Source organism: Aspergillus brunneoviolaceus, assembly GCF_003184695.1.
Source record: "Aspergillus brunneoviolaceus CBS 621.78 unplaced genomic scaffold BO95scaffold_59, whole genome shotgun sequence".
Taxonomy (NCBI): Eukaryota; Fungi; Ascomycota; class Eurotiomycetes; order Eurotiales; family Aspergillaceae; genus Aspergillus; species Aspergillus brunneoviolaceus.
Window position 1 is genome coordinate 138,056 of NW_020290789.1, and position 25,157 is coordinate 163,212.

The 25,157-nt window shown below is 52.8% G+C and overlaps 6 protein-coding genes across 6 annotated transcripts; 3 read left to right on the plus strand and 3 right to left on the minus strand.

The window, feature by feature from the left end:
- Positions 1-2,002: 2,002 nt before the first annotated feature.
- Positions 2,003-5,143, plus strand: BO95DRAFT_466403 (leucine--tRNA ligase NAM2; the record flags this gene model as incomplete). The annotated part of the gene is made up of 3 exons (XM_025589211.1): positions 2,003-2,542; positions 2,629-2,769; positions 2,825-5,143. 3 exons carry the CDS (start codon positions 2,003-2,005, stop codon positions 5,141-5,143), a joined length of 3,000 nt encoding a protein of 999 aa, XP_025439486.1.
- Positions 5,144-7,227: 2,084 nt separating this feature from the next.
- fdh (formate dehydrogenase (NAD+) FDH1) lies at positions 7,228-9,320 on the plus strand. The gene is made up of 5 exons (XM_025587166.1): positions 7,228-7,282; positions 7,612-7,881; positions 7,959-8,117; positions 8,279-8,795; positions 8,853-9,320. The coding sequence occupies exons 2-5, from the start codon at positions 7,693-7,695 to the stop codon at positions 9,197-9,199; spliced, it is 1,212 nt and encodes a 403-aa protein (XP_025439487.1). The 5' UTR covers positions 7,228-7,282; positions 7,612-7,692; the 3' UTR covers positions 9,200-9,320.
- A 144-nt stretch (positions 9,321-9,464) lies between these two features.
- On the minus strand, positions 9,465-10,671 carry BO95DRAFT_445523 (uncharacterized protein). Its single transcript, XM_025587167.1, has 2 exons — positions 10,241-10,671; positions 9,465-10,170 (listed from the first exon to the last, which is right to left on the minus strand). Exons 1-2 carry the CDS (start codon positions 10,265-10,267, stop codon positions 9,757-9,759), a joined length of 441 nt encoding a protein of 146 aa, XP_025439488.1. The 5' UTR covers positions 10,268-10,671; the 3' UTR covers positions 9,465-9,756.
- Positions 10,672-11,120: 449 nt separating this feature from the next.
- On the plus strand, positions 11,121-20,439 carry BO95DRAFT_516761 (formin sepA; the record flags this gene model as incomplete). Its single annotated transcript, XM_025591843.1, has 4 exons — positions 11,121-16,098; positions 16,163-16,843; positions 18,275-19,977; positions 20,208-20,439. The coding sequence occupies exons 1-4, from the start codon at positions 11,386-11,388 to the stop codon at positions 20,437-20,439; spliced, it is 7,329 nt and encodes a 2,442-aa protein (XP_025439489.1). The 5' UTR covers positions 11,121-11,385.
- Positions 20,318-21,210, minus strand: BO95DRAFT_218327 (uncharacterized protein). The gene has a single exon (XM_025581177.1). It carries the CDS (start codon positions 21,046-21,048, stop codon positions 20,515-20,517), a length of 534 nt encoding a protein of 177 aa, XP_025439490.1. The 5' UTR covers positions 21,049-21,210; the 3' UTR covers positions 20,318-20,514.
- A 162-nt stretch (positions 21,211-21,372) lies between these two features.
- Positions 21,373-25,091, minus strand: BO95DRAFT_455438 (ankyrin repeat protein; the record flags this gene model as incomplete). The annotated part of the gene is made up of 15 exons (XM_025588337.1): positions 21,373-21,964; positions 21,995-22,089; positions 22,132-22,188; positions 22,228-22,329; positions 22,366-22,409; positions 22,440-22,661; positions 22,683-22,713; positions 22,735-22,907; positions 22,947-22,989; positions 23,020-23,100; positions 23,140-23,201; positions 23,238-23,513; positions 23,553-24,107; positions 24,807-24,843; positions 25,023-25,091. 15 exons carry the CDS (start codon positions 25,089-25,091, stop codon positions 21,373-21,375), a joined length of 2,439 nt encoding a protein of 812 aa, XP_025439491.1.
- Positions 25,092-25,157: the final 66 nt, after the last annotated feature.

Here is a 25,157-nt window from a genome sequence, read left to right on the forward strand (position 1 = left end):
GAGAGGAGGGGGCGGCTTAACCTCTCATCAATCTCCACGAGGGCATCGATTATGATGTGACGAGTCCAAATCGTGGAGGTAGTAATCGTGCTAGCGTCTCGAGGACCTGAGTCCACCTGCGGTGGTCCAGCTCCACCGCAGGAATAATAGCAAGTTGTCGTGTGGGCAAGAAGAAAAAGGGAGGCCAACGATTCCAGAAGGTTTCATTGGCAGTGGAGAAAAATATTATGGTCTTTTTTGTTCGCAGCTGGCCCAATGATAATCGTCAGGGGCAATTGGCACTTGGCAGAAAACGTACTCCGTACAGTACCGTTGTCGGTCGTCGGAGCCACGGATCCTTCCTGGCTTTTTCTCCCTAAACTTGCCAACTCATCCCAAGTGGAGTCTGTCAACCAACTTAGTGAAGGTGAGGTACCAAAGTTTGCTTATTACTCATATTACCGCGGCGCCCGAGGATGACAGTGGGGTTGTTCATAGAGGACGAAGACGACGACCAGACGGCACACAGAACCCTGAATCCACGGATGGCAGATCTTGGGCTCCATCTTTCGCAGATGTCGATCGGGATTACCAAATGTGAAGGATGCAGCCAAAATAGGGGAGAGATTCATGAATGGAGAAGGAGGAAAGAGGAAGTTGGAAGGAGAGGCCCGGGGGGTGTCTTGAGGTCTTGAGGGGGGAAGGTGGAGGAGAAGATATATGAGTACCTAGACTAATATTACATACAATACTCCGTACTTACTAGCCGCGAGATGGAATCTCGATCCAGACAGAAAGAACTGTGTGGTTCCGTCCCGGTTGCGGGATGATCCTCAGGCACCATTAAGCAAGCTTCCTTCTTCGTTATCGCCTCGCCGGCTAAGATGTATGGTGTATGTACGTTTGTACTCAGTACATACTCCAGTACTAGCATACTCGTACTGTGTACCTCAAGCTCAGGGGATGTTCCGAGTATCGAAATCTATTTCTGACTGCGTTAATCCTTAAAATGGCACCTGTGATCGTCATTCGAGCCTTTTTCCTACTGAAACTCTCTCGTCATTCCTCCTTCTTTCTTTTCGAAGGTCCCACTTGGGCTGGATATTTGAGAGGGCGAGACTGTACAGGTTGATGTACTCCATAGGTTGACCTTCTTTCAGACCCGTTTCGACTTCCCGGGATAGCAGTTAGAAGAACGATGAACGAACGAGTTCTAGAGTGTTTCACGTTGTTCTATCGAAGTTTGATGCTCTCCCGATCCATGGTTCAAAGATCGAATCTGCTCCAAGCCAGATCTGGATTAGTACAGGGGAGCTGAAGCAAGATCCAAGGGAGACTCTGGAGTCTGGACCAGTGGACCTTCTCCTGAATGAATGCCTTTACCTAGCCTGGAGTCCTCCGGATAGTACTTCGATACTTAACATATTGTAGGCCTATACCTAGTTATTCTTGATGACGCATACCTGCAATCGTCCACTTTAGACAATATGATATGTACCAGTGTATAGGATGATCATAATCATTTAGTGCATAGGCACGAACATTTCCCGTTTAGCGCCAGTCGAATTATGTCCCTGATTGCTTTACAGCCAGCGCTCTGCATAATATAATTTAAATATATTGCTCGGCACCGATAGTCCTTCAATAGTCGGTCTTCACTCGACAGAAGCAACAAAGCTGAAACTAGACCGAAGAAAAAGAGGACAATAGTCTAAGATATTGAGACAGCCCCCGTGATGTGCAAAACATGTCGATACGGCGAAATGCTGAAGTGGTTGAGGCTTTGTCGTAAGTAGTTGAGTAAATTGAATAAGTATTCCGTAGTTAGGTTAGTTATGAATCGAGCTTCATGACTAATCACTAGCATAGTCAAGCTGCATTGCGGTGCTATGTGAGCTAGGCCTTTCTGGGCTAGGCCAAACCGACGGATACGATGACGATTGATGCGAAGAGTCTCCCAGAACAGCCGACGTTCGCTAGCTCACAGTAAGGACCGCAACAAGTGAATGATGAAACGAACATAATGCAAGCCCTTCTACGTTCTCGCTCAGGCCAGATACGGTCGGTCCTGAGACAAAGACCGTGGAATTGCACCAAACCCCACCCGATCTCCGTTTCCTCCAGTTTCTCGAGACATGCGACGACCACCACGCCAACGGCAGCATCTATCACTAGAAAACTCGATTTGTTAGCGCTTGACAAGAAATGGCAGGCAAAATGGCAAGCGGACTCTGCGAATTGTCAATCTGAACGCAATGCTGCGGGAGATACCCAGGGAACAGAAGCGAAGCCCAAGTCTTACGTTCTGTCTATGTTCCCTTACCCGTCGGGAACCTTACACATGGGCCATCTGCGGGTGTATACCATCTCAGATGTGCTGGCTCGGTTCTATCGCATGCGAGGACACGATGTTCTACATCCAATGGGGTGGGATGCATTCGGGCTGCCAGCAGAGAATGCGGCGATTGAGCGGGGGATAGACCCGGCGGAATGGACCAACAGCAATATGTCGAAGATGAAGGAACAGTTACGGAGCATATCGACCTCTTTCAACTGGGAGTCTGTGAGTGTTTACCAGAAATTTCCACCTCTTTCTGATGCTCTTCTCTCTACCGTGAGAACAACACTGATGTTTACTCGAACATGCAGGAATTCGCGACTTGCTCACCGGAATTCTACGAACACACGCAACGGATATTTTTAATGCTATACGAGAAGGGCCTCGCATATCAGGATGAAGCGGTCGTGAACTATGATCCCGTAGACAGAACGGTACTCGCGAATGAGCAGGTGGGTGTTGAGATGCTAGGAGCCCTCATGGCCGTTGGACTGACCGCGGAACTAGGTTGATGCCAACGGTTGCTCGTGGCGCTCCGGCGCGAAGGTCGAAAAACTGAAACTTAAACAGTGGTTTTTTCGTATTACAGCTTTCAAGGAAATGCTCCTCAAGGACCTGGACTCCTTGTCTGGCGAATGGCCGGAACGTGTGCTCTCAATGCAGAGAAACTGGCTAGGAAAGTCGCAGGGCGCGAACATCCGATTCCCAGTCGCCATTGATGGCAAGCAAGTCGCAAGTACTGACATCGGTGTGTTCACAACACGACCGGATACTCTTTACGGAGTTGAGTACCTCGCCTTGTCTCTGAATCATCCCCTCGTCCTAGAGTCCGCGAAGAAGGACTTTGAGCTGCAGAAGTTCCTCGACACTGCTGCTTCGCTTCCAGCAGATTCGAAAGTTGGCTACAAATTGACTACCCTGACTGCCTCCCATCCTTTACATGTTATTGATAAGGAAAGTCCTCACGTTGCTCGGCAGCTACCTATCTTTGCAGCGCCCTACGTTTTGAGTGACTATGGTGAAGGCGCAGTGATGGGAGTCCCTGGCCACGATGCTCGAGATCTTGCGTTTTTCAAGGAGAACGTGAACCCGGAGTCTATACCTGTTGTCATCGGGCCTCGACGGGAAGGCAAGCCAGACGAATCAAAGACCAGTGTCGTTTCGTCGAATGACGCAAAAGCATTCACGCAGGAAGGTTATCTCAGTTCCATGTGTTGGAAGTACCAGGATCTACATTCCAGTGACGCCAAGAAGCAGATCGTTAACGATCTCAAGCAAGTTGGCCGCGGGGACTTTGTGGAACAATGGAGACTGAGAGACTGGCTGATCAGCCGACAGCGTTACTGGGGTACTCCAATTCCCATCATCCATTGTGATAGTTGCGGTCCTGTTCCCGTCCCGTCAGACCAGCTTCCCGTCAAACTGCCCAAGATCGAAGGCGACTGGCTGAAGGGCAAGAAGGGCAACCCTCTCGAATCATCGCACGACTGGGTGTACACGCAATGCCCAAGCTGCGGCCACTCAGCCAAGCGAGACACGGATACCATGGACACCTTCGTTGACTCTTCGTGGTACTATCTCCGATTCTTGGACCCAAAAAACAAACAATCGCCCTTTTCGCCTTCTGTGGCGCGACCGGTTGATATCTACGTTGGCGGCGTTGAGCACGCGATCTTGCACCTTCTCTACGCCCGGTTCATCTACAAATTTCTCTCAGAGTCCGAATTATTTCCAGAGTTAGCTCGCGCTGGAAATGTATCGGGTCCATTTGAACCCTTCAAGTCCCTCCTTTCACAGGGTATGGTGCATGGCAAGACATTCTCGGATCCATCTACAGGCAAATTCCTCCTTCCTTCCGAGCTGGACCTGTCAAATCCAGATAAACCACTTATCAAAGGAACGCAAGTTACGCCAGCGATATCCTTTGAAAAGATGTCGAAAAGTAAGCACAACGGTGTCGACCCGACTGGGTGTGCTTTGAAGTATGGCGCAGATACTATTCGCGCCCATGTCCTCTTTTCCGCCCCGGTCAGCGAGGTGCTGGAATGGGACGAGACGAAGATTGTTGGTATGGAGCGCTGGTTTGGCCGGCTCTGGAAGCTCGTTACTGACACCCAAAAAACGTTGTCTTCTTCATCAATTGCGTTGGGCATATCGGACTTGAAGGCATCTTCCGGCCATGCGCTTGCGCTGCCCGGGGCCCTCCAACGCCTGGCTGATGGTGATGCTAACGCTCTCCTTACCACACATCGAACCATATGTTCCGTCACCAACTGCATTGAGACCAATCGCTATGGCCTGAACACCGTCGTTTCTGACCTGACCAAGCTGACCAATGCTCTTGTATCATCCACCCCCACCTCACCCGAAGTTCTCTACCTGACTGTTTCGTCCCTACTTCGTCTACTCTCGCCAATTGCTCCGGCTCTTGCCTCCGAGTGCTGGGAGATCCTAAACGGCTCGGTGGTGACGCGGAACTCAGCCGACGCCGCTTCGGAAACGGCAGCTATCCCAAGTATATTCGACTGCAACTGGCCCACACCCCTTTTGGCTCCCGCCGAGGCCGATATACTGTCCGCACGAGGAGGGCAGACTGTTGCGGTTCAAGTTAACGGGAAATTGCGATTCAGTGTGAACATCCCACAGCGACTTTCGCCCACGACCACCGAAGCCAACGCGAACACCACAGATGAACAAGACTGGATTATCAGTCGCATTCTAGAAACCGACGAAGGACGAACATGGCTGCGGGAGAAGAACGACTGGGAAAAGCGGCGACGAGTAATTGTTGTCAAAGGCGGCAAGGTGGTCAATGTTGTATTTTAGAAGCGACATCATATCGCCAGAAGCTTCGAATCATGTTCCGTGTTTCACGCGAAGCATACGCTGCCTATTATTCGGAAAAATTGTACTATAGATAGAAGACATCCTAATGGGGTGAATAGAATATACCAACTCCGAACTCAAGAAGCGAAACAAAAATTGTGGTTCGTGCACATTGTTGTCTCGAAATCAGTAGAGATTCCACCCAAGTTTGAAGCTTGCGACACCTTGAACAAGGGCGCTTTCGCCCGGTACTGTGTATTGGCCACCGGGCATCGCAAGCGCTTCGTGAGTCCGAAGGGGGGCGTTTCAACAGTTCGGGTCAACGAGCAGACAGGCGTATCGTGTGATGCGGCAAGACCGGCAGGGCAATGGGTGTGGGCAATGAGGCAGACACGCAGACACGCTGGTGGTGGGGAACAGACGGATGGTTTCCCCTCATGCTGCCGCCGCCGCCGCGGTCGGGGTCGGGCGTGACGTCTGTCTCAAATTATGGAGACTCCAATGTGGTTCTCTTCCAGGACATCAACGTCACTTGAAGATTCTCTCCCAGAGAACCAGTGCCGGAGATAATGCGGTCGAATTTCGGTTTCCAGGAAGTGGAGGAATCGCATTTGGGGGAAAAATCGCTTCGGTCGGGGGGAAGGTAGAAGAACGCTCAAGCTTGGGTCGTCAGTAATTTGTTAGTTATCGGTTATCGGACTGCGCTTGCGCTGACCACCCCACGACGAAACTCAATGTAAGGGGAGAGTCAAGCTCTAGTAGACACATACATGTCTGTTCTGTGTGTCAATATTGTACTGAGCTACACAGAATGAAATGAAGCGACTTTTCGCCCGCAGCATTTTCACATGGGGTCCTGGCCTGCTATGAGAGACAGCATTTGGGAGGCCATGCGGGGAGACTTTCTCATGAGGAGTCAAAATTACCCCTCACTCCGCCATGCTATGACAGGCAGTCTTCCCCTCGTGAGGGGAAAAGATGGAGCTATCCGAACTGGGTGGAATGCGGGACAATCATGGATGAACGGATGGTACTACCAGGTAGGTAAGATTCCAGTCCATTCTCCGTGCTAGGTACCCAACTGACAGCCAGACAAAACAGTAATTCTGTCCGTTGATTGTCTAAATCGAGACAAAAGATCCATTCATAATCTAGTCGTAGTCCCGACTCAACTCTGCAGTAGCGCCGCGGCAATGCTGCTGATCGCCCTGCCAGGTACAGTACTGAGCCGTATCGAGCTCCGAGTTATCTGGCACAGGCTCGGCCCTTGCTCGGATTCCCCCTCATCGGCTCACCACGGCTACTGTAGTCTACTGTACTCTGTAACTTCTCCGTAGTTACATTTGCATTGCATTCCAGATCCCCGCATGAGCTTTGTACCCTTGGAGCATAGAGACATCGTATGTGTAGTGTACTGTGTGTGTACATTGATTGTTTAGATAATAGGGTGATACAAACGTGCACCGACAGATCGGATCGCTCCCTGTAATCGAGGATTGAGTTCCAGGATAGTCTAACTACTCTGACCATTTCACTTTACGGAGTACTTGAGTTTAGTACTAATTTACATAGCATTGACTGTCAACCTAACGACCGCAAAGACGGGAGGGAGTTCCGTGTGCGGAGAAAGCTTGGTGAACCCCTAACTGGGATGATCTGCCATCTGCCATGGTTTCAAGGTTGGCTGGTGGTAGTTGATCCACCCCTCTTTCCGAGTCTTACTGTACTGTACCCATACCCACACTGCCTGCCTGCGACACCCCCTCTCCTCCCCTCCCCTCCCCTCCCCTCCCCTCCTCCGCTCCCTCTCGCCGGAAGACGGAGGAACGGATAGCCCTGAGTGTACTGTACCCTACCTAGAATAGCAATAATGGGGTAGTACCTAAGGTAAGGTATCCATCAAGTACAATCAGTACAGTAGTACAGTACAATCACGAGAGAGAGTGAGGGGGGAAAGCCAACTCGGTGAGAACGTATGAAAATGGACCTATAAATTTGGCCAAATTCCCCGCCCTTTAAGTTCTGACTTCCCATCAGTGTCTCTCCTATCATCTCATCTTATCATCATTCTTGGGTCATCTTCCCATTGTCTTCCTTGCTACCAAGGTCCACGCTTAATCAATTTCCATCCCGCTTTCGGTAAGTCGATTTCCCCTCAGCGTCGTTGTTGAGACAATTCTTGCCTGCAGTGCAGTCTGCAGCTTTTTTATTTTCTATTTTTATTTTTTTTGGAGATTTTCTTCCTAGCCAGCCAGTGCAGTATTATTGCAGGCAGTTTGGTATCCACTTCTGTCTGTCATCGTTCCCCGCTCGTCCTTGTTGCATTGCATCCAGCTCGCAAAGGCTCCCGATCACTGGCAGGCCGTAACGCTGGTGGTGGCTGCGGGCCAGAATCTTACCTTGCCTTCTCCAACTTCTTTCATCGCTACTGGGTATATATAATGGCAAGCTGACCCTCCGCTTTATAGGTCTACAAGATCCTTCAGTTCTTTCTCTCTCACTCAATCCATCCATCAAATCATCAGTCAATTTGACTCTACTCTTTCAAAATGGTATTTATGCGCTCCGTCTCCCGTCAACTTCGACGGCCTGCGACTTCTCTTCTTTCGAGCAGAGGCCCTCTCGCATCGGCGGGCAGCAGTCCCTTTCGGACATCGCCTTTGGCCAACATTGCTGGTGCACGTACGCTAACCGCCTCGGCCAATCTACAGGGCAAGGTTCTTATGGTTCTCTATGACGTAAGTCCGTCTTCGGCTTCGGCCTCGGCCCTGATCCATCAATGACGACAAAACATCAACTAACAAACAATGATTAGGGCGGTGAGCACGCCAAGCAGCAGCCTGGTCTTCTGGGTACCACTGAGAACGAGCTTGGTTTGAGAAAGTGGCTGGAGGACCAGGGCCACACTTTGGTCACCACCTCTGACAAGGAGGGTGAGAACTCCACTTTCGACAAGGAGCTCGTTGATGCCGAAGTCATCATCACCACCCTTTTTTTTTTTTTTTTTTTTTTTTTTTTTTTTTTTTTTTTTTTTTTTTTTTTTTTTTTTCCCCCCCCCCCCCCCCCCCCCCAAGCAACACTTTTAGCCACTAACTCGGTCGGTTCAGCTTCCACCCCGGTTACCTCACCGCGGAGCGTTTGGCCAAGGCCAAGAACCTCAAGATCGCCGTCACTGCCGGTGTTGGCTCCGACCACGTCGACCTCAACGCCGCCAACAAGACCAATGGCGGTATCACTGTTGCCGAAGTCACTGGCTGCAATGTTGTCTCCGTTGCGGAGCACGTTGTCATGACTATCCTCACCCTGGTCCGCAACTTCGTTCCTGCCCATGAGCAGATCCGTAACGGCGAATGGGACGTTGCTGCCGTTGCCAAGAACGAGTACGATTTGGAGAACAAGGTCGTCGGAACTGTCGCTGTCGGCCGCATCGGTGAGCGTGTCCTGCGCCGTCTCAAGCCTTTCGACTGCAAGGAGCTGCTCTACTACGACTACCAGCCTCTCTCCCCTGAGGTCGAGAAGGAGATCGGCTGCCGCCGTGTTGACGACCTCGAGGAGATGCTCGCTCAGTGTGATGTCGTTACCATCAACTGCCCTCTGCACGAGAAGACTCGTGGTCTGTTCAACAAGGACCTCATCTCCAAGATGAAGAAGGGTAAGATGCCTCTTTTCGAATCGGCATAGAATCTCAGACACTAATACAACTCTCCAGGCTCTTGGCTCATCAACACCGCTCGTGGTGCCATCGTTGTCAAGGAGGACGTCGCCGAGGCCGTCAAGTCTGGTCACTTGAGAGGCTACGGAGGTGATGTCTGGTTCCCTCAGCCCGCCCCCAAGGATCACCCTCTGCGCTACGTCCAGGGCCCCTGGGGCGGCGGCAACGCCATGGTTCCCCACATGTCCGGTACCTCCATCGACGCCCAGATCCGTTATGCCAACGGCACCAAGGCTATTCTCGAGAGCTACTTCTCCGGTCGCCACGACTACAGAAACGAGGACCTCATCGTCCACAATGGTGACTATGTCACTCGCGCCTACGGTCAGCGCAACAAGGCTTAAACCCCGGAGGACATTAATATGAAATACATGACTCGAATAGTTCGGCAGATGTTCCTGGTTTGAACGTCTCCTTGACGATTTAGCTATTTATGATACCTTCAAAATACAAATATCTTCAGTGAAATTTCTTTGCGCATGGCATCGGGCTGTTTCCGAAGCTGCCCCACACCTTCGTAAGTTTGGAATGTTGAGCACTGACATAGACTTTTCTGGCGACGCCTTGACAGTAGTCTATATCTGGATTCCTTCCGCAATAAGATAAATCCCCCGTGCCGCCGCAATGGACCCATTCATCCGGAGTTGCGGTATTCATGCAGCACCTGTTCTGTGCGAGTCAATGGCCGCTTCAGCCTACTAGACTCTAATTTAAAATTAACTTGGCTACATAACATAACTTATACGGGTGGTTTCCACTTCGAGCACTGTAGATATTGTGGCCCAGCTGGCTGCGCAAAGATGTGATGACATCCTCAGTGACATGTAGGAGTGAGTTAGTGACAGCATTCCGTAAATATCTCTATAGGTATTAAGACATGGGAAGCGGATTATTGCCAAAACTAGCGTCGAGACTGCGGATGGTCCTCTTCCTCGTCCTCACTGTCATCCATGAACCCGGCCTCGAGTTCCCGACTGAGTCGTCTCCCAGAGTCGACGACTGAGTTGCGTTGCCGTTCGAGGGCTCCTCTTCGCTCTACATTCATGTCCATCCCCACCATAATCTCGCCCTCTTCATCGTATATACTGATGTTGTCGTCCTGGTCGGCTAGATGCTGCCGCTGCCACGATGAGGGCAAGAACCGGCGCATGATGGCATCGGCGATGCGGTCCCGAAGGGTCAACGTGTGGGCGGAGATCGTGTGGAGCGGCAGATACTGCGAGTATCGTTGATGATAACGTCGAAAGAAGGGGATGATCACGAAGGAGAAAAGGAGATAAAGGGTGAGCGAGATCACCGCGGGGATGACCATCGTCTGCGCAAGGAAGCCGTCTGTTAGGGCCGTGACGAGTCAGATATGAGGACTGATGGAGGAAGAGGTTCACCTTTGCAAAATTCGATGCGGAACCCATCTTGGCTTGAAAGTGTCCGTCCGGGCCCGAGGAAATCGGCGCTTGTCGTGTATCGTCTACTCCCCAGCAGATAGAGGAAGCGGAAGCGGAAGAGGAAGAGGAGGAGGAATAGGAGAAGGCAGCAGCAATCGCAAGCGGGTGAACAATGCACGACGCAAGGCTGTGTGATCCAATCCCCAAAAGACAGAAAGTTAAACTGCCATAGTAACCAGAGATCTCCACAGATACAGAAGTTCAACCATCCGGGAAAATTAACAGCACAGTGGAACAGCACATGGTCTGCTCTGGCTATTATTTTATTCTTTCCACTCACCTGCTCCGATGAGGCCGCCGATAACCTCCGTGCACGTGATACCGCCATGGCAGTCCCACCTTCAAGTAACTTAGTACCCAGGGCTGAGAATGGTAGGCGGTCAAGGGTGTACGTGCAGTGAAGTGCAGTGGCAGGACAAAAGATAGAATCATATCATATCACGTGGCAGTACTGTTACTCTGGGGAGAGCCACTGGTGGTGTTCTAGAGCCGCTCTTCAATCATGCCGCCCCCCTGATGCCCCGTGCTTTACAGTCCTGACATGCAAAAAGACTCCAGCCACTAAACCACATCCTAAAAGGGATTCTATTTTCCACTGCTGAAGTAGGATAGCCCTACTAGGTGGAAATCTGAATCTCTTGACTCAGAATAGATCGCCTTTTTCCCTTCGTTTGCGATTCATACATACATTTGGGGAATATCCGTGGTGTTCAGAAGGCGGAATTCCCCCCTCTCTCTCTCTCTCTCTTCTCTCTCCCCCTCCCTCCCTCCTCCTCCCTCCCTCCTCCCTCCCTCTTTTACTCTTACGCCCGCTCCGCTGCGGGTAATAATAATTTCCTTCTTGTCAATTCAGGAGTGCAAGGTCCTACGCTGGCGCCTTGGATCTTCTTTTATTTTCCCCTCTCTCTTTCTCTTTCTTAATTTCTTCCTCTCATTCGAATCCTCAATTAACGACAACCCCCGGAAATCGGACGAGTCGTTAGGACGGAAGGAAAGATTATCATTAGCGCTCTTTCCAGCCTACTCTTTCCTCAGCGGATTTCGCTCATGCTGCGCTTTGCATCTCCCAAGCGACGTTCGTCAAGATGCCAACCAGCACGTCTGCGCCTGAAAAATCGAGACAGACCTCCGCTGGGAAGTCGTTCTTTGGGAGGAAGTTGCACAAAGAGAAGTCGGTAGACGAACGATACGACCCGCATGGCTCGCACGATAGTCTGGCGCCTCCTGGAAGCGCCCCCGGCTCTCGCTCATCCCGCCATTCCAAACGGTCGTCCGTCCAGTCCGTGGACTATCCCCACGAGTTTGATCCCAGTGGCGTGTCCATGACCGCAGGTGTCCTGACTTCGATTCCCTACGAGAGCTTGCCCGCCGATACCCGATCGCCTGTTCCCGTCGATCACCTCTCAAGACCTAGTTCGTCCTCACGTAAAGAAACGTCGCCGAACCATCTCGCCAAAGGAAACAGCGACTACCACCAGTACCCGGCATGGAACCCGGCCAGCGTCCCCAACAATAACACCACCACCACCAACAGCGCTTCGTCGCACCCAACTGGCCCCCGGCCACCTCCGCATGGCTTGAATGTGACCATGACGGGAAGTACATCGGGGGATAAAGGTGCTCGATATCAACAGTGGGGACGCCCGGGCAGCTCTGCAGCCAATACTGGCTTTAGCCACAGCTCCTCCTCTACATTAGATTCATCGGCGCAATCGCGCTTGTCCTTCGACCAGCTTAGTGTTCATTCGTCGATGTCATCTAATACTCGGGGTTCAAGCTATTATGCATCAGAGAGCTCTTCGCGCACGCTGACACCTTCGCATTCCGCCGATCGCACAACCTACGCATCAAATGGCAGTTCCGGCCGCCTGTCGAATGCACAGGCAGCATGGCAATCGACCCAGCCCGCTCAACCACCCAAGATTCCGGTTAACCAGGAGCAATATCTCGCCCGACCGAGGGACGATCGAGTGGTGGATCAACTGTTTATCGAGCTGATGCAGAAACGAGGATGGCAGAACCTCCCGGAGCAGGCCAAACGACAGATGCTCGCTTATCCGGCTTCGAAAAAGTGGACCTTGGTGCACCAGGACCGGTTGACGGAGATACAGGGGGAACAGAAGCGGCGGCAGAATGCTCGGCAGACTCACGGCCATGATGGACCCTCGGGTATTCTGGAACGCGCTGATGAGGAGGGAAGCCCCGAGTGGTATGTGAAGAAGGTTATGGACGATTCAATCACCTCGAAACAGCTGGCCAGTCTAAGTGTCAGTCTACGAACGCAGCCAATCAGTTGGGTCAAGGCTTTTGTTGAGGCGCAGGGTCAAATCGCTTTGACAAACGTGCTTGCCAAGATCAATCGAAGGAAGGCTACAGGTGTCGTCCCAGCTCCCCCGACAGGGGATAAGGATCTGGATCGTGAATATGACATCGTCAAATGTTTAAAGGCCTTGATGAACAACAAATATGGAGCAGACGATGCTCTCGCACATCAACAGGTCATTGTGGCTCTTGTTAGCTCACTGCTATCTCCTCGATTGAATACGCGAAAGCTGGTCAGTGAAGTCTTAACCTTTCTCTGTCACTGGGCCGAGGGCCATGGGCACCAGAAGGTCCTCCAGGCTATGGACCATGTTAAGAATCATCATGGGGAAACCGGCCGTTTCGACGCCTGGATGCGTATTGTGGAGGTGACCATTGATGGCCGAGGGAAAATGGGCAGCCTGGTTGGCGCAAGTGAAGAATATCGCAGCGGCGGCATAGGCATGGAGAACCATCTCATGGAATATGCTGTTTCAACTATGCTGCTCATCAATATGTTGGTGGATGCGCCCCAGAGCGATTTGCAGCTCCGCTGTCATATTAGGGCTCAGTTCATTTCTTGCGGCATCAAGCGCCTCATGACCAAGATGGAAGGCTTTCAGTACGAGGTCATCGATAAGCAAATTGAACGGTTCAGGGAGAATGAAGCCATTGACTACGAAGACCTGCTGCAACGGGAGAGCAGCAGTATGAAGGACAGCATCGAGGGCGAGGTCAAGGATATGAGTGATCCTTTGCAAATCACAGATGCCATCACCGCCAGGATACAGGGCACTCGGGCTCATGATTACTTTCTCTCGGCCATGCAGCACATGCTCCTGATCCGGGAGAATTCTGGCGAGGATGGTCTTCGTATGTACCAGCTGGTGGATGCTATGCTCAGCTATGTCGCTATGGACCGTAGGCTTCCCGATCTTGACCTCCGACAAGGGTTGACCTTCACCGTGCAAAGTCTTTTGGACCGCCTGCATACAGACTCCGAGGCAAGACGAGCTTACGATGAATCTTTGGAAGCTCGTCAGATCGCGGAGGCTGCTCTTGCGGAGCGCGATGAGATGAAGGCCCAGGTAGAGCTTGGCGCAGATGGCTTGGTTAAGAAGCTGCAGAAACAGATCGATGAGCAGACAGGGATCATTGAGCTGCAACGGAGACGTGAGGAAGTGATGCAGGCGGAGCTTGCGGATGTTCAGAGGCTACGGGCTCAAGAGTTACAGCGGAATGAGCTGGAAACTCGAGAACTCTACCTGATGCTCCGAGACGCCCAGGATATAGCTGCATCTACTGCCAAGAAGAGCAACATGGCCGAAGCGGATCCTTCACAGATGAGAGGCATCCTCGACCGAGAGAAGCTCTTGGAGCGATTGGAGATGCAGCTCGAGCGGACCAAGACACAGTTCAAGCTGGAGGGCAAGGTATGGGGTCAACATGTCACCTCAGATAGACTGCGTGAGCTTCGAGAGCAGATGGATGGCGAAGCCGATGCCGACAATGAGTTTGGACAACGGACAGGTCAAGGCCTGGACGTCAACGCCTTCGGATCGGTTCACCGGAAGAGAAGCCATCTTCCGGGCATGGACCAAGACGACAGTTCCGAGATTCAGACGCCAGTCGACGAGTCCGGTGAGGTCGTATACGAAAAAGCACGCCTTGTTGATCTTCATCGACCTAAAGTCAATCCTAAGCAAGCTAACGGTCTCCTGGGAGAAATCGCCTCGAAGGTTCCTAAGATTGACGCTGAGGAGGCTGACGATGCTGTCACAAATGGCTCCGTGGACAACAAACTTGCTGAACCTGGAACAGAAGATCGCCCTGCCAGTTCACAACAAGAAGGAGCCAGGGTCGAGGGTGCAACTGAAAAGGTCGAGAATAAAGGTTCTCCTGCTCCTGCTCCTCCACCCCCACCCCCGCCTCCGCCTCCTCCTGCGCCAGGAGGGCTGGGGTTCGCTCCTCCTCCTCCTCCACCTCCTCCTCCTGCGCCAGGAGGGCTGGGGTTCGCTCCTCCCCCTCCTCCGCCTCCGCCCCCGCCTCCAGGAGCTGTTGGGATCCCACCTCCGCCCCCTCCGCCCCCTCCTCCTCCACCAGGAAAATCAGGGTTCCCGCCCCCTCCGCCCCCCCCTCCCCCGCCGCCCGGTGGAAGACCTGGGCCTCCACCACCCCCTCCTCCTCCCGGTGCTTCTTTCGGTGCCCCTCCACCCCCTCCACCGCCTGGTGCTGGTGGATTCGGAGGTTGGCGCGCAAACTACATGGCTTCCCAAGCTCTTCCTCATCACCAGACAGCTCTCATGCCATCTATCCGGCCTAAGAAGAAACTCAAGGCACTTCATTGGGATAAGGTCGATACTCCGCAGGTGACCGTGTGGGCATCTCATGCTCCTACAGCTCAAGCAAAGGAGGAGAAGTATGTGGAGCTGGCGAAGAAGGGAGTCTTGGATGAAGTCGAGAGACTGTTCATGGCAAAAGAGACCAAGATCTTCGGCAAGGGCGCGGGAGGCAAACAGCGTACGGATAAGAAACAACTCATCTCCAACGAGCTGTCCAAGACTTTCCAGATTGCTATGGCCAAATTCTCTCAGTTCCCTGCGGACGATGTTGTACGGATGATTATCCATTGCGACACGGAGATTCTCGACAACCTGGTCGTCATGGATTTCTTACAGAGGGATGAAATGTGCACCATACCCGAGAATATCTCAAAGTCTATGGCGCCATACAGTAGAGACTGGACCGGTCCAGATGCTGCCAGCGCCGAGCGGGAGCAGGATCCAACTGAGCTCACGCGCGAAGACCAGATCTACCTTTATACCGCGTTCGAGCTGCACCATTATTGGAAGGCAAGAATGCGTGCTCTTGCGTTGACACGCTCGTATGAGCCAGACTATGAGCATATCTCCGCCAAACTGCAGCAAGTCGTGCAGGTCAGCGAGTCTTTGAGAGACTCCGTGGCCCTAATGAATGTTCTTGGCTTGATCTTGGACATTGGTAATTTCATGAACGATGCCAATAAGCAAGCTCAAGGTTTCAAACTGAGCTCACTCGCACGCCTCGGTATGGTGAAGGATGATAAGAACGAGACTACATTCGCCGATCTAGTGGAGCGAATCGTTCGAAACCAGTATCCCGAGTGGGAGGGCTTTGTGGATGAGATCAACGGCGTTGTCGCCATTCAGAAGCTCAACGTCGACCAACTGCGCACGGATGCTAAGAAGTACATAGACAACATTAAGAACGTCCAAGCCAGCTTGGACGCTGGCAATCTCAGTGATCCGAAGAAATTCCATCCTCAGGATCGGGTCAGTCAAATCGTTCAAAGAAGCATGAAGGATGCTCGTCGCAAGGCCGACCAGATGCAACTTTACCTGGACGAGATGGTCAAAAGCTATGATGATATCATGGTGTTCTACGGCGAGGATAACACGGATGAAGGCGCCAGGCGGGATTTCTTCGCGAAGTTGGCTACATTCTTGCTGGAGTGGAGGGTAAGTACATGCAATTGCTTTGCGTCGAAGGCTTTTTTTTTCTAACCGTGATATCAATGTCCAGAAATCTAAGGAGAAGAACATCAGCCTGGAAGAGAATCGGAAACGCATCGAAGCATCTCTGTCTCGTAAGCGGGTTAATGCAGGTCTGGCAAACGGCGCCGGTACAGCTACAGAAGGGCCACAGTCCCCCGCCACGAGCGGTGCTATGGATTCACTTTTGGAGAAGCTGCGTGCGGCGGCTCCTCAGGCCAGGGATCAGCGCGATCGCCGGCGTCGCGCCCGTTTGAAGGAGAGACATCAGGTCCGCGTGGCTTCGGGACAGAAAATGCCAGATCCCGCTGGGTCTGAAGGCGCAGAAGCCGGACAGATTGAAGAGACTGGCAGCAATGAAACGAGCAACGCGGGTGCAGTCGATGCCAACTCGGCCAACACGGATCTTCTGAGTCCTCCGGTTTTGGAGTCCGAAGCTCCTGAGACATCGAGCCAAGATGCTCAGCATGTGTCAGAAAGCGAAGACGTTGCGGACCGGGCTGCAAGCATGCTGCAGGGTCTACGGGACAATGTTGACGGTGAGCGTCAAAGAAGAAGACGTGAGACAGCCGAGGAAGAGCGGCGTAAACGCAGGCTGCGGAGACGCAACGGTGCCTCTGGTACCAGCAAAGACAGCGTCGATGGCTCGGTGGTAGCCTCTGCGTCCGAACCACTTTCCCCTCCCCAGACAGATCCGATTGAACCGGATGATGTGAGTATCGCCAGTCCTCGAGACGGAGATGACACAACTCCTCGAACACCCTTGACACCATCTATTGTGGTATCGCCAACCGCCGACCAAAAGCTACAGTTACCTGGCGATGACAAGCCCAGTGAAGGTTCTCCCTAAACAAAATCCGTGGAGTAAATTGACCATTGCCTCATATTTCTCCACTCCATGTCCCTCTTTCCCGCCATCTCATTTCCAACTTCGCAACGCACGTTTCGCCCTTCCGTGCATTTGTTGCATGAACTAATCGTATTCCTTCTTTCCTAATCTAATGTTTGATAGACCAACCCATGCCGTCTCGGAAGATGTCACTATGTGTATGATGTTCCCCTGGCTGCGTGTTTCAGACACGTCTGTCTTCGTTTCTTCTGATCTTCTTCGAGGGCTGTCAAGCGGCGATGCCAAGTGGGATTGGAGGTTTGATATTCTTTCCTTCGTGGCTACTGCTTTGATTCGTTCCTCCTTGCACCAAGCTGTTGCATTCGTTTCCCGAGTACATTTTCACTTTCCTATTTTCGTTTCTCCTTGACCCTGCATACATCATGCTTTCCATCTCCTTGATCTCCCAGCGATTCATAGCCTCTGACATCTCCCCCTTTCTTTTTTTTTATTATCAACTTCGGTCTTCATTTTCTGTCTGTGTACATACTCGGCTTTTCATTGGTTTCTTCTTGTTTATTATATCTGGATGTCGTTCCGGCGACATTTGCATATCTCTGGCGGAGGAGGATTGTGAGGCGTATGGCCGTGTGTCTTTCGGTGCGCAGGCGTGACGAAGGGGCGCAGGGTCCCTGTGATATGACCTTTTACTACTACATCTACTGGTTTACCATTCCCAGAATATGGGACCCGTAACATCTAATGCGAATAAAGTGTACTGTACTTATCATGCTTGTATGAGTGTCTGAGTGTCTGAGTGTAATGATATCGACGAGGGTGGGACCGACTGCACGTGATCCCTACCTCCGCGGCATTTTGCGCCAACATTCGAGCCATCCTTTACCCCGACTGTCCAGCTTTATGAGGCAATTATTGGTTCTCAGCGACTGATACCCTTTTGCGCATGCGAGGCTTCAATCTTCGAACCCTGCGGTGGGCTGCTGCCGCCCGCCCATCGTTGCCGCCCCCGAATCGAGCTGTTTTGTCGAGACGCTCTCCGGCACCACTACTACTATTAAATCCATCACTACGCCGCTGCTTCTCAGCCTCTCGCCCGGATTTCTCACTCTTTGATGCCGACTCCACAATTTATGCCCTCTCCACCGCTCCCGGGCGAGCCGCTATCGCCGTCGTGCGAGTATCTGGTCCAGCATGCGTGCAGGTATACATCTTGACCCGCATTCATTTCGCTTTCAGTTTCAGCGCTCATCGAGACCTGTCCTGTCAACCACTAACTAACCTTACATCTTGTAGATTTACAATGCTCTCTCTCCCTTTGCGCCCCTTCCCCGTGCCCGTCACGCCGCCGTCCGCACGCTATACGACCCTCTCCACCCTCCATCCTCGAACACCATCCTCGACGCCGCAGCGTTGGTGCTATACTTCCCCGGCCCCCGAACCGTGACAGGGGAAGACGTGCTCGAGCTTCACTTGCACGGGGGTCCGGCGATCGTGAAATCCGTATTGACCGCGATCGCGAACATCAACCGGCCATCCTCGTCACCGTCCTCAATGTCTACAACAACCACAACAACAAACCCGAAGGATCCCCAAGTCCCCCTGGAACCCCCCTCCAGAAGAGGAGGAGGGGGAGGAACGATCCGCTACGCCGAGGCAGGCGAATTCACGCGCCGGGCCTTCCTCAACAACCGGCTGGACCTCCCCCAGATCGAAGCACTGGGGGATATCCTGCACGCGGAGACGGAGCAGCAGCGACGGATCGCCGTGCGTGCGGCGAGCAGCAGCGGCAGTGGTGAGCAAGGCGGCGCGCTGTCGCAACGCTACGAGCAGTGGCGGCATCAGCTGCTGTACGCGCGCGGCGAGCTGGAGGCGCTGATCGACTTCGCCGAGGACCAGCATTTCGACGAATCGCCGCGCGAGCTGGTTGGGTCCGTGGGCCGGCAGGTGCGCGCCCTCCAGGCGCAGATCCAGCTGCATATCGGCAATGCCGCCAAGGGCGAGTTGCTGCGGAGCGGGATCCGCGTGGCGTTGCTGGGGGCCCCCAATGCGGGCAAGAGCTCGTTGCTGAACCGGGTGGTGGGCCGCGAGGCCGCCATCGTCAGTACCGAGGAAGGGACTACGAGGGATATCGTCGATGTTGGGGTGGATGTTGGGGGTTGGTTCGTGCGGCTGGGTGATATGGCGGGGATCCGGTCGGAGGATGTTTTGGGGGACGATGATGATGGGAGGAGCTCCGCGGCGGCTCGGAATGTGGTGATCGGGGCGGTTGAGAAAGAGGGCATCCGGAGGGCTAAGGCTAGGGCGTTGGAGTCGGATGTTGTCGTTGTGGTCGTCTCGTTGGAGAAGGAGGAGAAGGAGGAGGAGGAGGAGGAGGAGGGGAGTGCGAGTGCTTCTTCGCGGTTGGCGGTTGAACCAGAAGTCATTGATGCGGCTAATGAGTGCGCGCGCGCCGGCCGCTGCGTCGTCGTTGCGATCAACAAGTGTGACCGGTTGCCCGGCCTGGATCGCCTCCCGGATCAGCTGCTTGCCACCGTCCGCACTCTGTTCCCTGCTGTGCCCGACCGGCGCGTGTTCGGGATCTCCTGCCTGGATGCCCGCCGGGAGACGGGCTCCGTCTCTGGCCCGGTGGCGGAGCACGATCCGGGCCATATCCAGCACTTTCTACAGGGGTTGATCGCTACGTTTGAGGAACTGGCTTCCCCGACGGGGATCGAGGAGGATGCCAACGGCCAGTACGACCGGTCCTACTGGGAGGATTCTCTGGGCGTCACCCACCGACAGAGCTCGAACCTACAACGCTGCCTGGAGGATCTAGACGCGTTCATGAACCAGACTCAACCATCAACCCATCACCATCTTACACACGAGTCCGAGGAAGAAGTCGACATCGTCACCGCGGCCGAGCACCTCCGTTCCGCGGCCGATGCCCTAGCCAAGATCACGGGTAAAGATGAGAGTGGCGACGTGGAGGATGTCCTAGGAGTGGTGTTCGAAAAGTACGTTGTCTCCCACCATTCTTTCTTTTAAGGTCTATCCCTTTTTCTTCGTTCTAATATGTTCAACAAACAAACAACACATTTCTGCGCTTCCAAACAAATGACATGGCTAATCACTGGGGAGGGGGTGGCGTGCGGTAACAGATTCTGCGTTGGGAAATAAACACGACTGCTGCTAGCCCTGAGAAATTCTTTTTTTTTATCCTCTGGCACTACCAACCGCAGCCTAGACTCTCCCTTCCATTCGGTGATGCTGTTCCGCAGCCGGGGACCTCGCGAGCATTCTACTGGTTGGTCCCTGCTTTATCATTCACATCGTTATACCCGCCCCGGCCTTGCATATCCATCGGTTCGGCTGCGGTCGAGGTCGAGGAGGAGGTTGACGACGTGGGGGCGTTATATCCGCCTCGACCCATGGACTCCATGGTCAAAGGGGGCTCTCTGGATGGTCCCATTTTCTGAGGTATAACAGCGATGGGAGGTACAGTTGAGATGGATGGGCGGGAATGCTGACAATGTGACAGTACACATGAAAGGTCAGTTGAGGGGGATGAGCCGCGATGAGGACTGTGTCTTGGTGTGTGAATGGGAGGCGCAATTCGCAAGTTGGTAAGGGGGAAAAGTATATTGGACACCGACCGACCTGGCCCTAGGAAACGTCTCGAAGATAGGCTGGAACAGGAAAGTGATGAAATCAGCTTGGACCGGATCCAAGCCAGCGACAACACGGGATGTATTTGATAGACGTATGATGAGAGGAAGATAGGCATCATGGTCTCTCGATCCCATCCATGCTTTTATAGAGACTTCGTTCATTTGACTTTGAGATCTCTTAAATACAAAGAGAGCTACGCACGCCCAACTGGCCGTGGACAAGTAGGGCTTAGGAGCCAGATCATTGGAACAACAAGTTAGGTATGCACGGTGTTCCCTAATAATACTTAATTGTCTCTCCACCTCCAAGGCCATTGGCCTTACCAGGCGTTCGTTTGCCACGGACCATTTCCCCGGGAACGATCTCCGTGTTGTTCTTCGCTCTGTCGCTGCATGAGTGGCTTTGTTTGGGAACATTTAAGACAAGCTCCAAGCCATAGTCACGATGATGTTATTGATGCGGTGTAGGCAGGATTGTGCTGCAAAGCGCTGGGTCGGGGACCCAATTCGATGTGTAAATAGGCCGTGGCTAATATTTGTATACCAGGGACCCAGTAGAAGCGAGACTTGCATGAGGTGGATGTCTTAACTAAATAAAGAAATGGCACAACAGAACTAACACAAAGCCTGGGCCTGATCACAGGCCTTTCTGCATTGTGGTCTCGTTCAAACATATGGCTCCTCATCCTTGAGCAAGATGAATTGCAAAAGAGAGACAAGAAGGAGAGGCAGAGAGACCTCTCACACGGCAAGCTCAAATGCTTCACACTCCAACGCCGTGTATACTGATGAGAGAGACGATTCTGAGTCCCAGTGTTCGTCCTCCTCGGATTCCCTCTGATACACTGGGCTTGACATCCAGATGGAAGACAAGGAGTATCTGGCACAACGCGGGTCGATGACTGAGCTTGGCGATTCCGGCAAGAAAGTCGGTCCTTTCGTCCGAGCGAATGTTGTCTCCAAGGGAAGACTGATCCCTCCGGGTTTCCTAGATGAGTCAAGGTGGGGTCGCGCGCTAGACCTAAGCATTGGATGTTCGTTCGCGGGAACAAACGCCTGTTCTTCTACGATGAACGCCCCTGGCATGCCACTGAGTCTCAAGGGTCCATGGTTAGGGCTGGCTTCTCGACGCATATGCTCCGGGGTGTGGGATCGGCTTGTGGGTAGCCCTTGTTCTAAAGTCCCGGGTAGTTCCTGGGGGATTATGGTTGTTTTTGGGGCGGTATGGGTCTCCATTGGAGAATCGGACCAGAAGACCGGCGCTGGTCGATGCAAAGCTTGATCGTGTTTTTCCGCTGGAAAAGAAAAAGTCCAAGAAGGTACGACGTCAAATCTCGACGGAGTTGACTGGTGTATCCGATACAACAGGTTCTGCACCTCCAGCTTTCGCTCGTCGGAGATGCTTGCCGAAGGGGCAAAGCCAATGCGGTCCACCGTAAGTCCTAAATCAGCATCCTCCTTTGCTGATGTGAGATCGCAGGAGAGGAGTAACCGCAACACGTCAGGGTGTCCGTAGTAAGCGGCATGTCGGTAGGGCGGCCAGCCCCTTTCATCGCGCTTGGCGGCCAATGCACCCCGTTGAAGCAATAGAGTGACCACAGGAAGATGCCCTCCCATCGCTGCTAAACACAATGGGGAATCCTCCTCGGACATCTCTTCATATGGTAGGTAGATGGGTGACCCTCGATTTAGGAAGTTCTGCACGGCAGCAGCATGACCGTACCGACATGCCACGCAGAGCGCGCGATCTCCCACAGAGTCGCGAGCTTTCAGAGAAGCTCCCTTGTCACAAAGCAAATTGAGTAGACCCATGGATCCATCAGCAGCCGCTATGTGGACAGATCTACGTAGGTCGGGGCTAACGCAAGCTTCTATATCGGCGCCCGATATGAGCAGCAATCTGGCGACTTCCAAGCTGTTTGCTATACATGCGTAGTGAAGTGGCGTGAAGCCGGTGTGGCAGCGAGCTTCTAGAGGCAAGTTTTTGCGAATGAGATGCTCAACAACTGCGAATTGTCCGTTCATCGCTGCTAGATGGAGAACCGTTCGACCAGCGATGTTTGTTTTAGCCAACACAGTCTTCTTTAGGCTCAATGCATTCACAACCTCGGTATGCCCGTTAAAAGCGGCCCAGTGCAAGGCCGTCATTGAAGCATCATCGAGGCACCGAACCGAGGCCTTCCGCTTCAACAGCAATCGGACTGCAAACAGTTGGCCCGTAGCGGCTGCGCAGATGAGAGGTGTTCTGCGATCGTTTCCAGCCGCATCGATATTCGCTTTGCTATCAAGGAGTAATTCAATAGCCCTGAGATGACCAGCCTCGCAAGCATAATGCAGTGCCGTCATCATCATCCCGTCCTTCGCTTCCACGTCTGCACCTGCTGAAACCAGAAGGTGAATGATCGCTGCATCACCTTGTTTTGCGGCAGCATGCAGCGCAGTAGTCTGGCTGTCTGCTCGCGCATTGAGCTTAGCATGGCATGCGATCAGCAGGCGCGCCGCATCAACGTGGCCATAATACGCTGCCAGCCAGAGGGCTGTTTGGCCATTAGAGTTCCGCACGTCGATATCTAGAAATTCGGGTAGAAGCAGCTCCAAAACGTTACAGTGGCCGCGGGAAGCTGCTAGATGCAAAGCCGTCGATCCGGATTTATCGGTGGCATCCACTCGCGCGTTCCTTTGAAGCAACAACTCTACGACTTCTTCGTTTGCGTTCTGAGATGCGACAAGTAATGCCGTTCGGCGAGTGGACATGTGACGAGCTTCAATATCATGACCATTCTCAAGAAGTTGCGCAATGTCAGCTCGAGATCCGGTCTGAGACAATTCAACCAATAACGGTGCAGTTGAATTATCGGCTGAGGTCAAGTCGTTACTCGTCCCTATGTTCCTCGCATAGACCCGTCGCTCCGTGCGACTACGAGCGGGGCAAGATGGGGTTGTTGCGGACCAGCTAGGTCGTCTGAACTGTCGAATGATGGACCGAATTCTCTCACGTCGTGAGCCCGATGTACGAGACACCCGCGACGAGCCAGTCACGTCCGATTGCCACCGGCGTGTCGGGGTTGGACTCGAATGAACGGGTTGCGGAGTATGAGATACGCTCCGCTTGTGACCTTCAGAGGGGCCAGTTGTCGTAGGATACAGGCGGAGTGGAAGCACCAGGCAATTTGTTTCTAACGTGTGTAAGCCCGACGCAGCTTCGCTAGATTGTCTTTCGTACGGAATACTGCTGTTCCTACGATCACGGCGAGAAAGAGGAATATCTGTCGTGGTCGCGAGAGCCTCTAGTGGCTGCGAAGGCTGCGTATCGGGGAGGTCATTCCTCCAGGCCTTTTCGAATTCCGATCGAGTGCTCACTGGAGCGGATGAGCGACGATTCATGCTACCAGGCGCTGTGCGAGAGGATGCGTAGTCACTAAATGTCCGCCGGGTTGTACCGTTCTGGTAAAGCCTGTGGATTGTTCTGCGATTGTCTGTTCGTCGTAATGGATGGTAGACCTGCTCAGAAGAGGTCTGGCTGGGCTGGTTTCGCATTAACCGAGTCATTGGTCATTGATACTTTTCTGCAGCAGAGCAGAGAAAGAGAGAATGAAATGGCTGTTCTTTTCTTAGCCGAATCTCATCCATGGTCTCAACATTGGTTATCTACCTTGCGCATGCTCGGAACCCAATCTGTGCAGCGTCATGGCCCGATGTGCCAAGTGTCAGCGCAGTTTGGATTGAATTGTCCGGAAGAGCTTCCTTGACTGCAGGGCTACTGCTCAGCTCGATATGGAGCATTGACTTGTACGTGGCCCAATCATGCAGCGGTGTGATGTCAGCTTCTCGCTGAAGCAATTGTAAACGCGTCGGTCGGGGAAATACAGCGGGTCAGATCTGCAGAAAGAGGAGGAAGAGGAGGAAGAAGCTGAGAAGACGAAGAAGATCGAGGCCGGTAAGGTACGGAGTACTGTTCCAAATTCCAAGTTACCACCACATACTACCCAATCTAGTAGTCTATCTACTGAGCCTGGCGTACTCCTTCCACTCGTATTTTCTCGATGGTCTGTATCTGTCTACATATCCTTACCTAGGTAATACATACGTACCTCCCGCATGCATGCAGAAATTCCTCAGCTCTTCCTCCACCGATCTTTCTACTAGTACTTACCTTCCAAGACAATTCGTCTCACCAAAAGCTGAAGAGAGGATATGACATGACTGGACATTCTATTTTTCACTTTTCTTTTGCTTTTGCTCTCTTCGCTCGTGTTCTTCTGATTTTATTCTCCTGCCTTCCTTCAAAGAGCACTGATCACACCATTAACTCCACTCCGCTACTCCCGACGGCCATAAGTTACCGGTCATCTTTACAATAAGCTCCTGCATGTTCGGAGGCAGCTGCCAACCTTGTGTGTATTCACTTGGTCGTCTGCTTGGGCCTGTCCTGATGTCTGAATTGGCTTTCCTCCAAACATCGCATGCCAGAATCCAGCCCGCACGCCAGCTGAACGGCTTATGGTCAGCACCCCTGTAATAAACTT

Coding starts and splice junctions, on each gene's coding strand:
- BO95DRAFT_218327 (XM_025581177.1), bottom strand. CDS start 21,048: ATGTTCCCAAACAAAGCCACTCATGCAGCGACAGAGCGAAGAACAACA.
- BO95DRAFT_445523 (XM_025587167.1), bottom strand. CDS start 10,267: ATGGGTTCCGCATCGAATTTTGCAAAG. Junction 10,171..10,240: donor CCGCATCGAATTTTGCAAAG/GTGAACCTCTTC, acceptor TTCCTTGCGCAG/ACGATGGTCATCCCCGCGGT.
- fdh (XM_025587166.1), top strand. CDS start 7,693: ATGGTATTTATGCGCTCCGTCTCCCGTCAACTTCGACGGCCTGCGACT. Junction 8,118..8,278: donor AGGAGCTCGTTGATGCCGAA/GTCATCATCACC, acceptor CTCACCGCGGAG/CGTTTGGCCAAGGCCAAGAA. Junction 8,796..8,852: donor CATCTCCAAGATGAAGAAGG/GTAAGATGCCTC, acceptor ACAACTCTCCAG/GCTCTTGGCTCATCAACACC.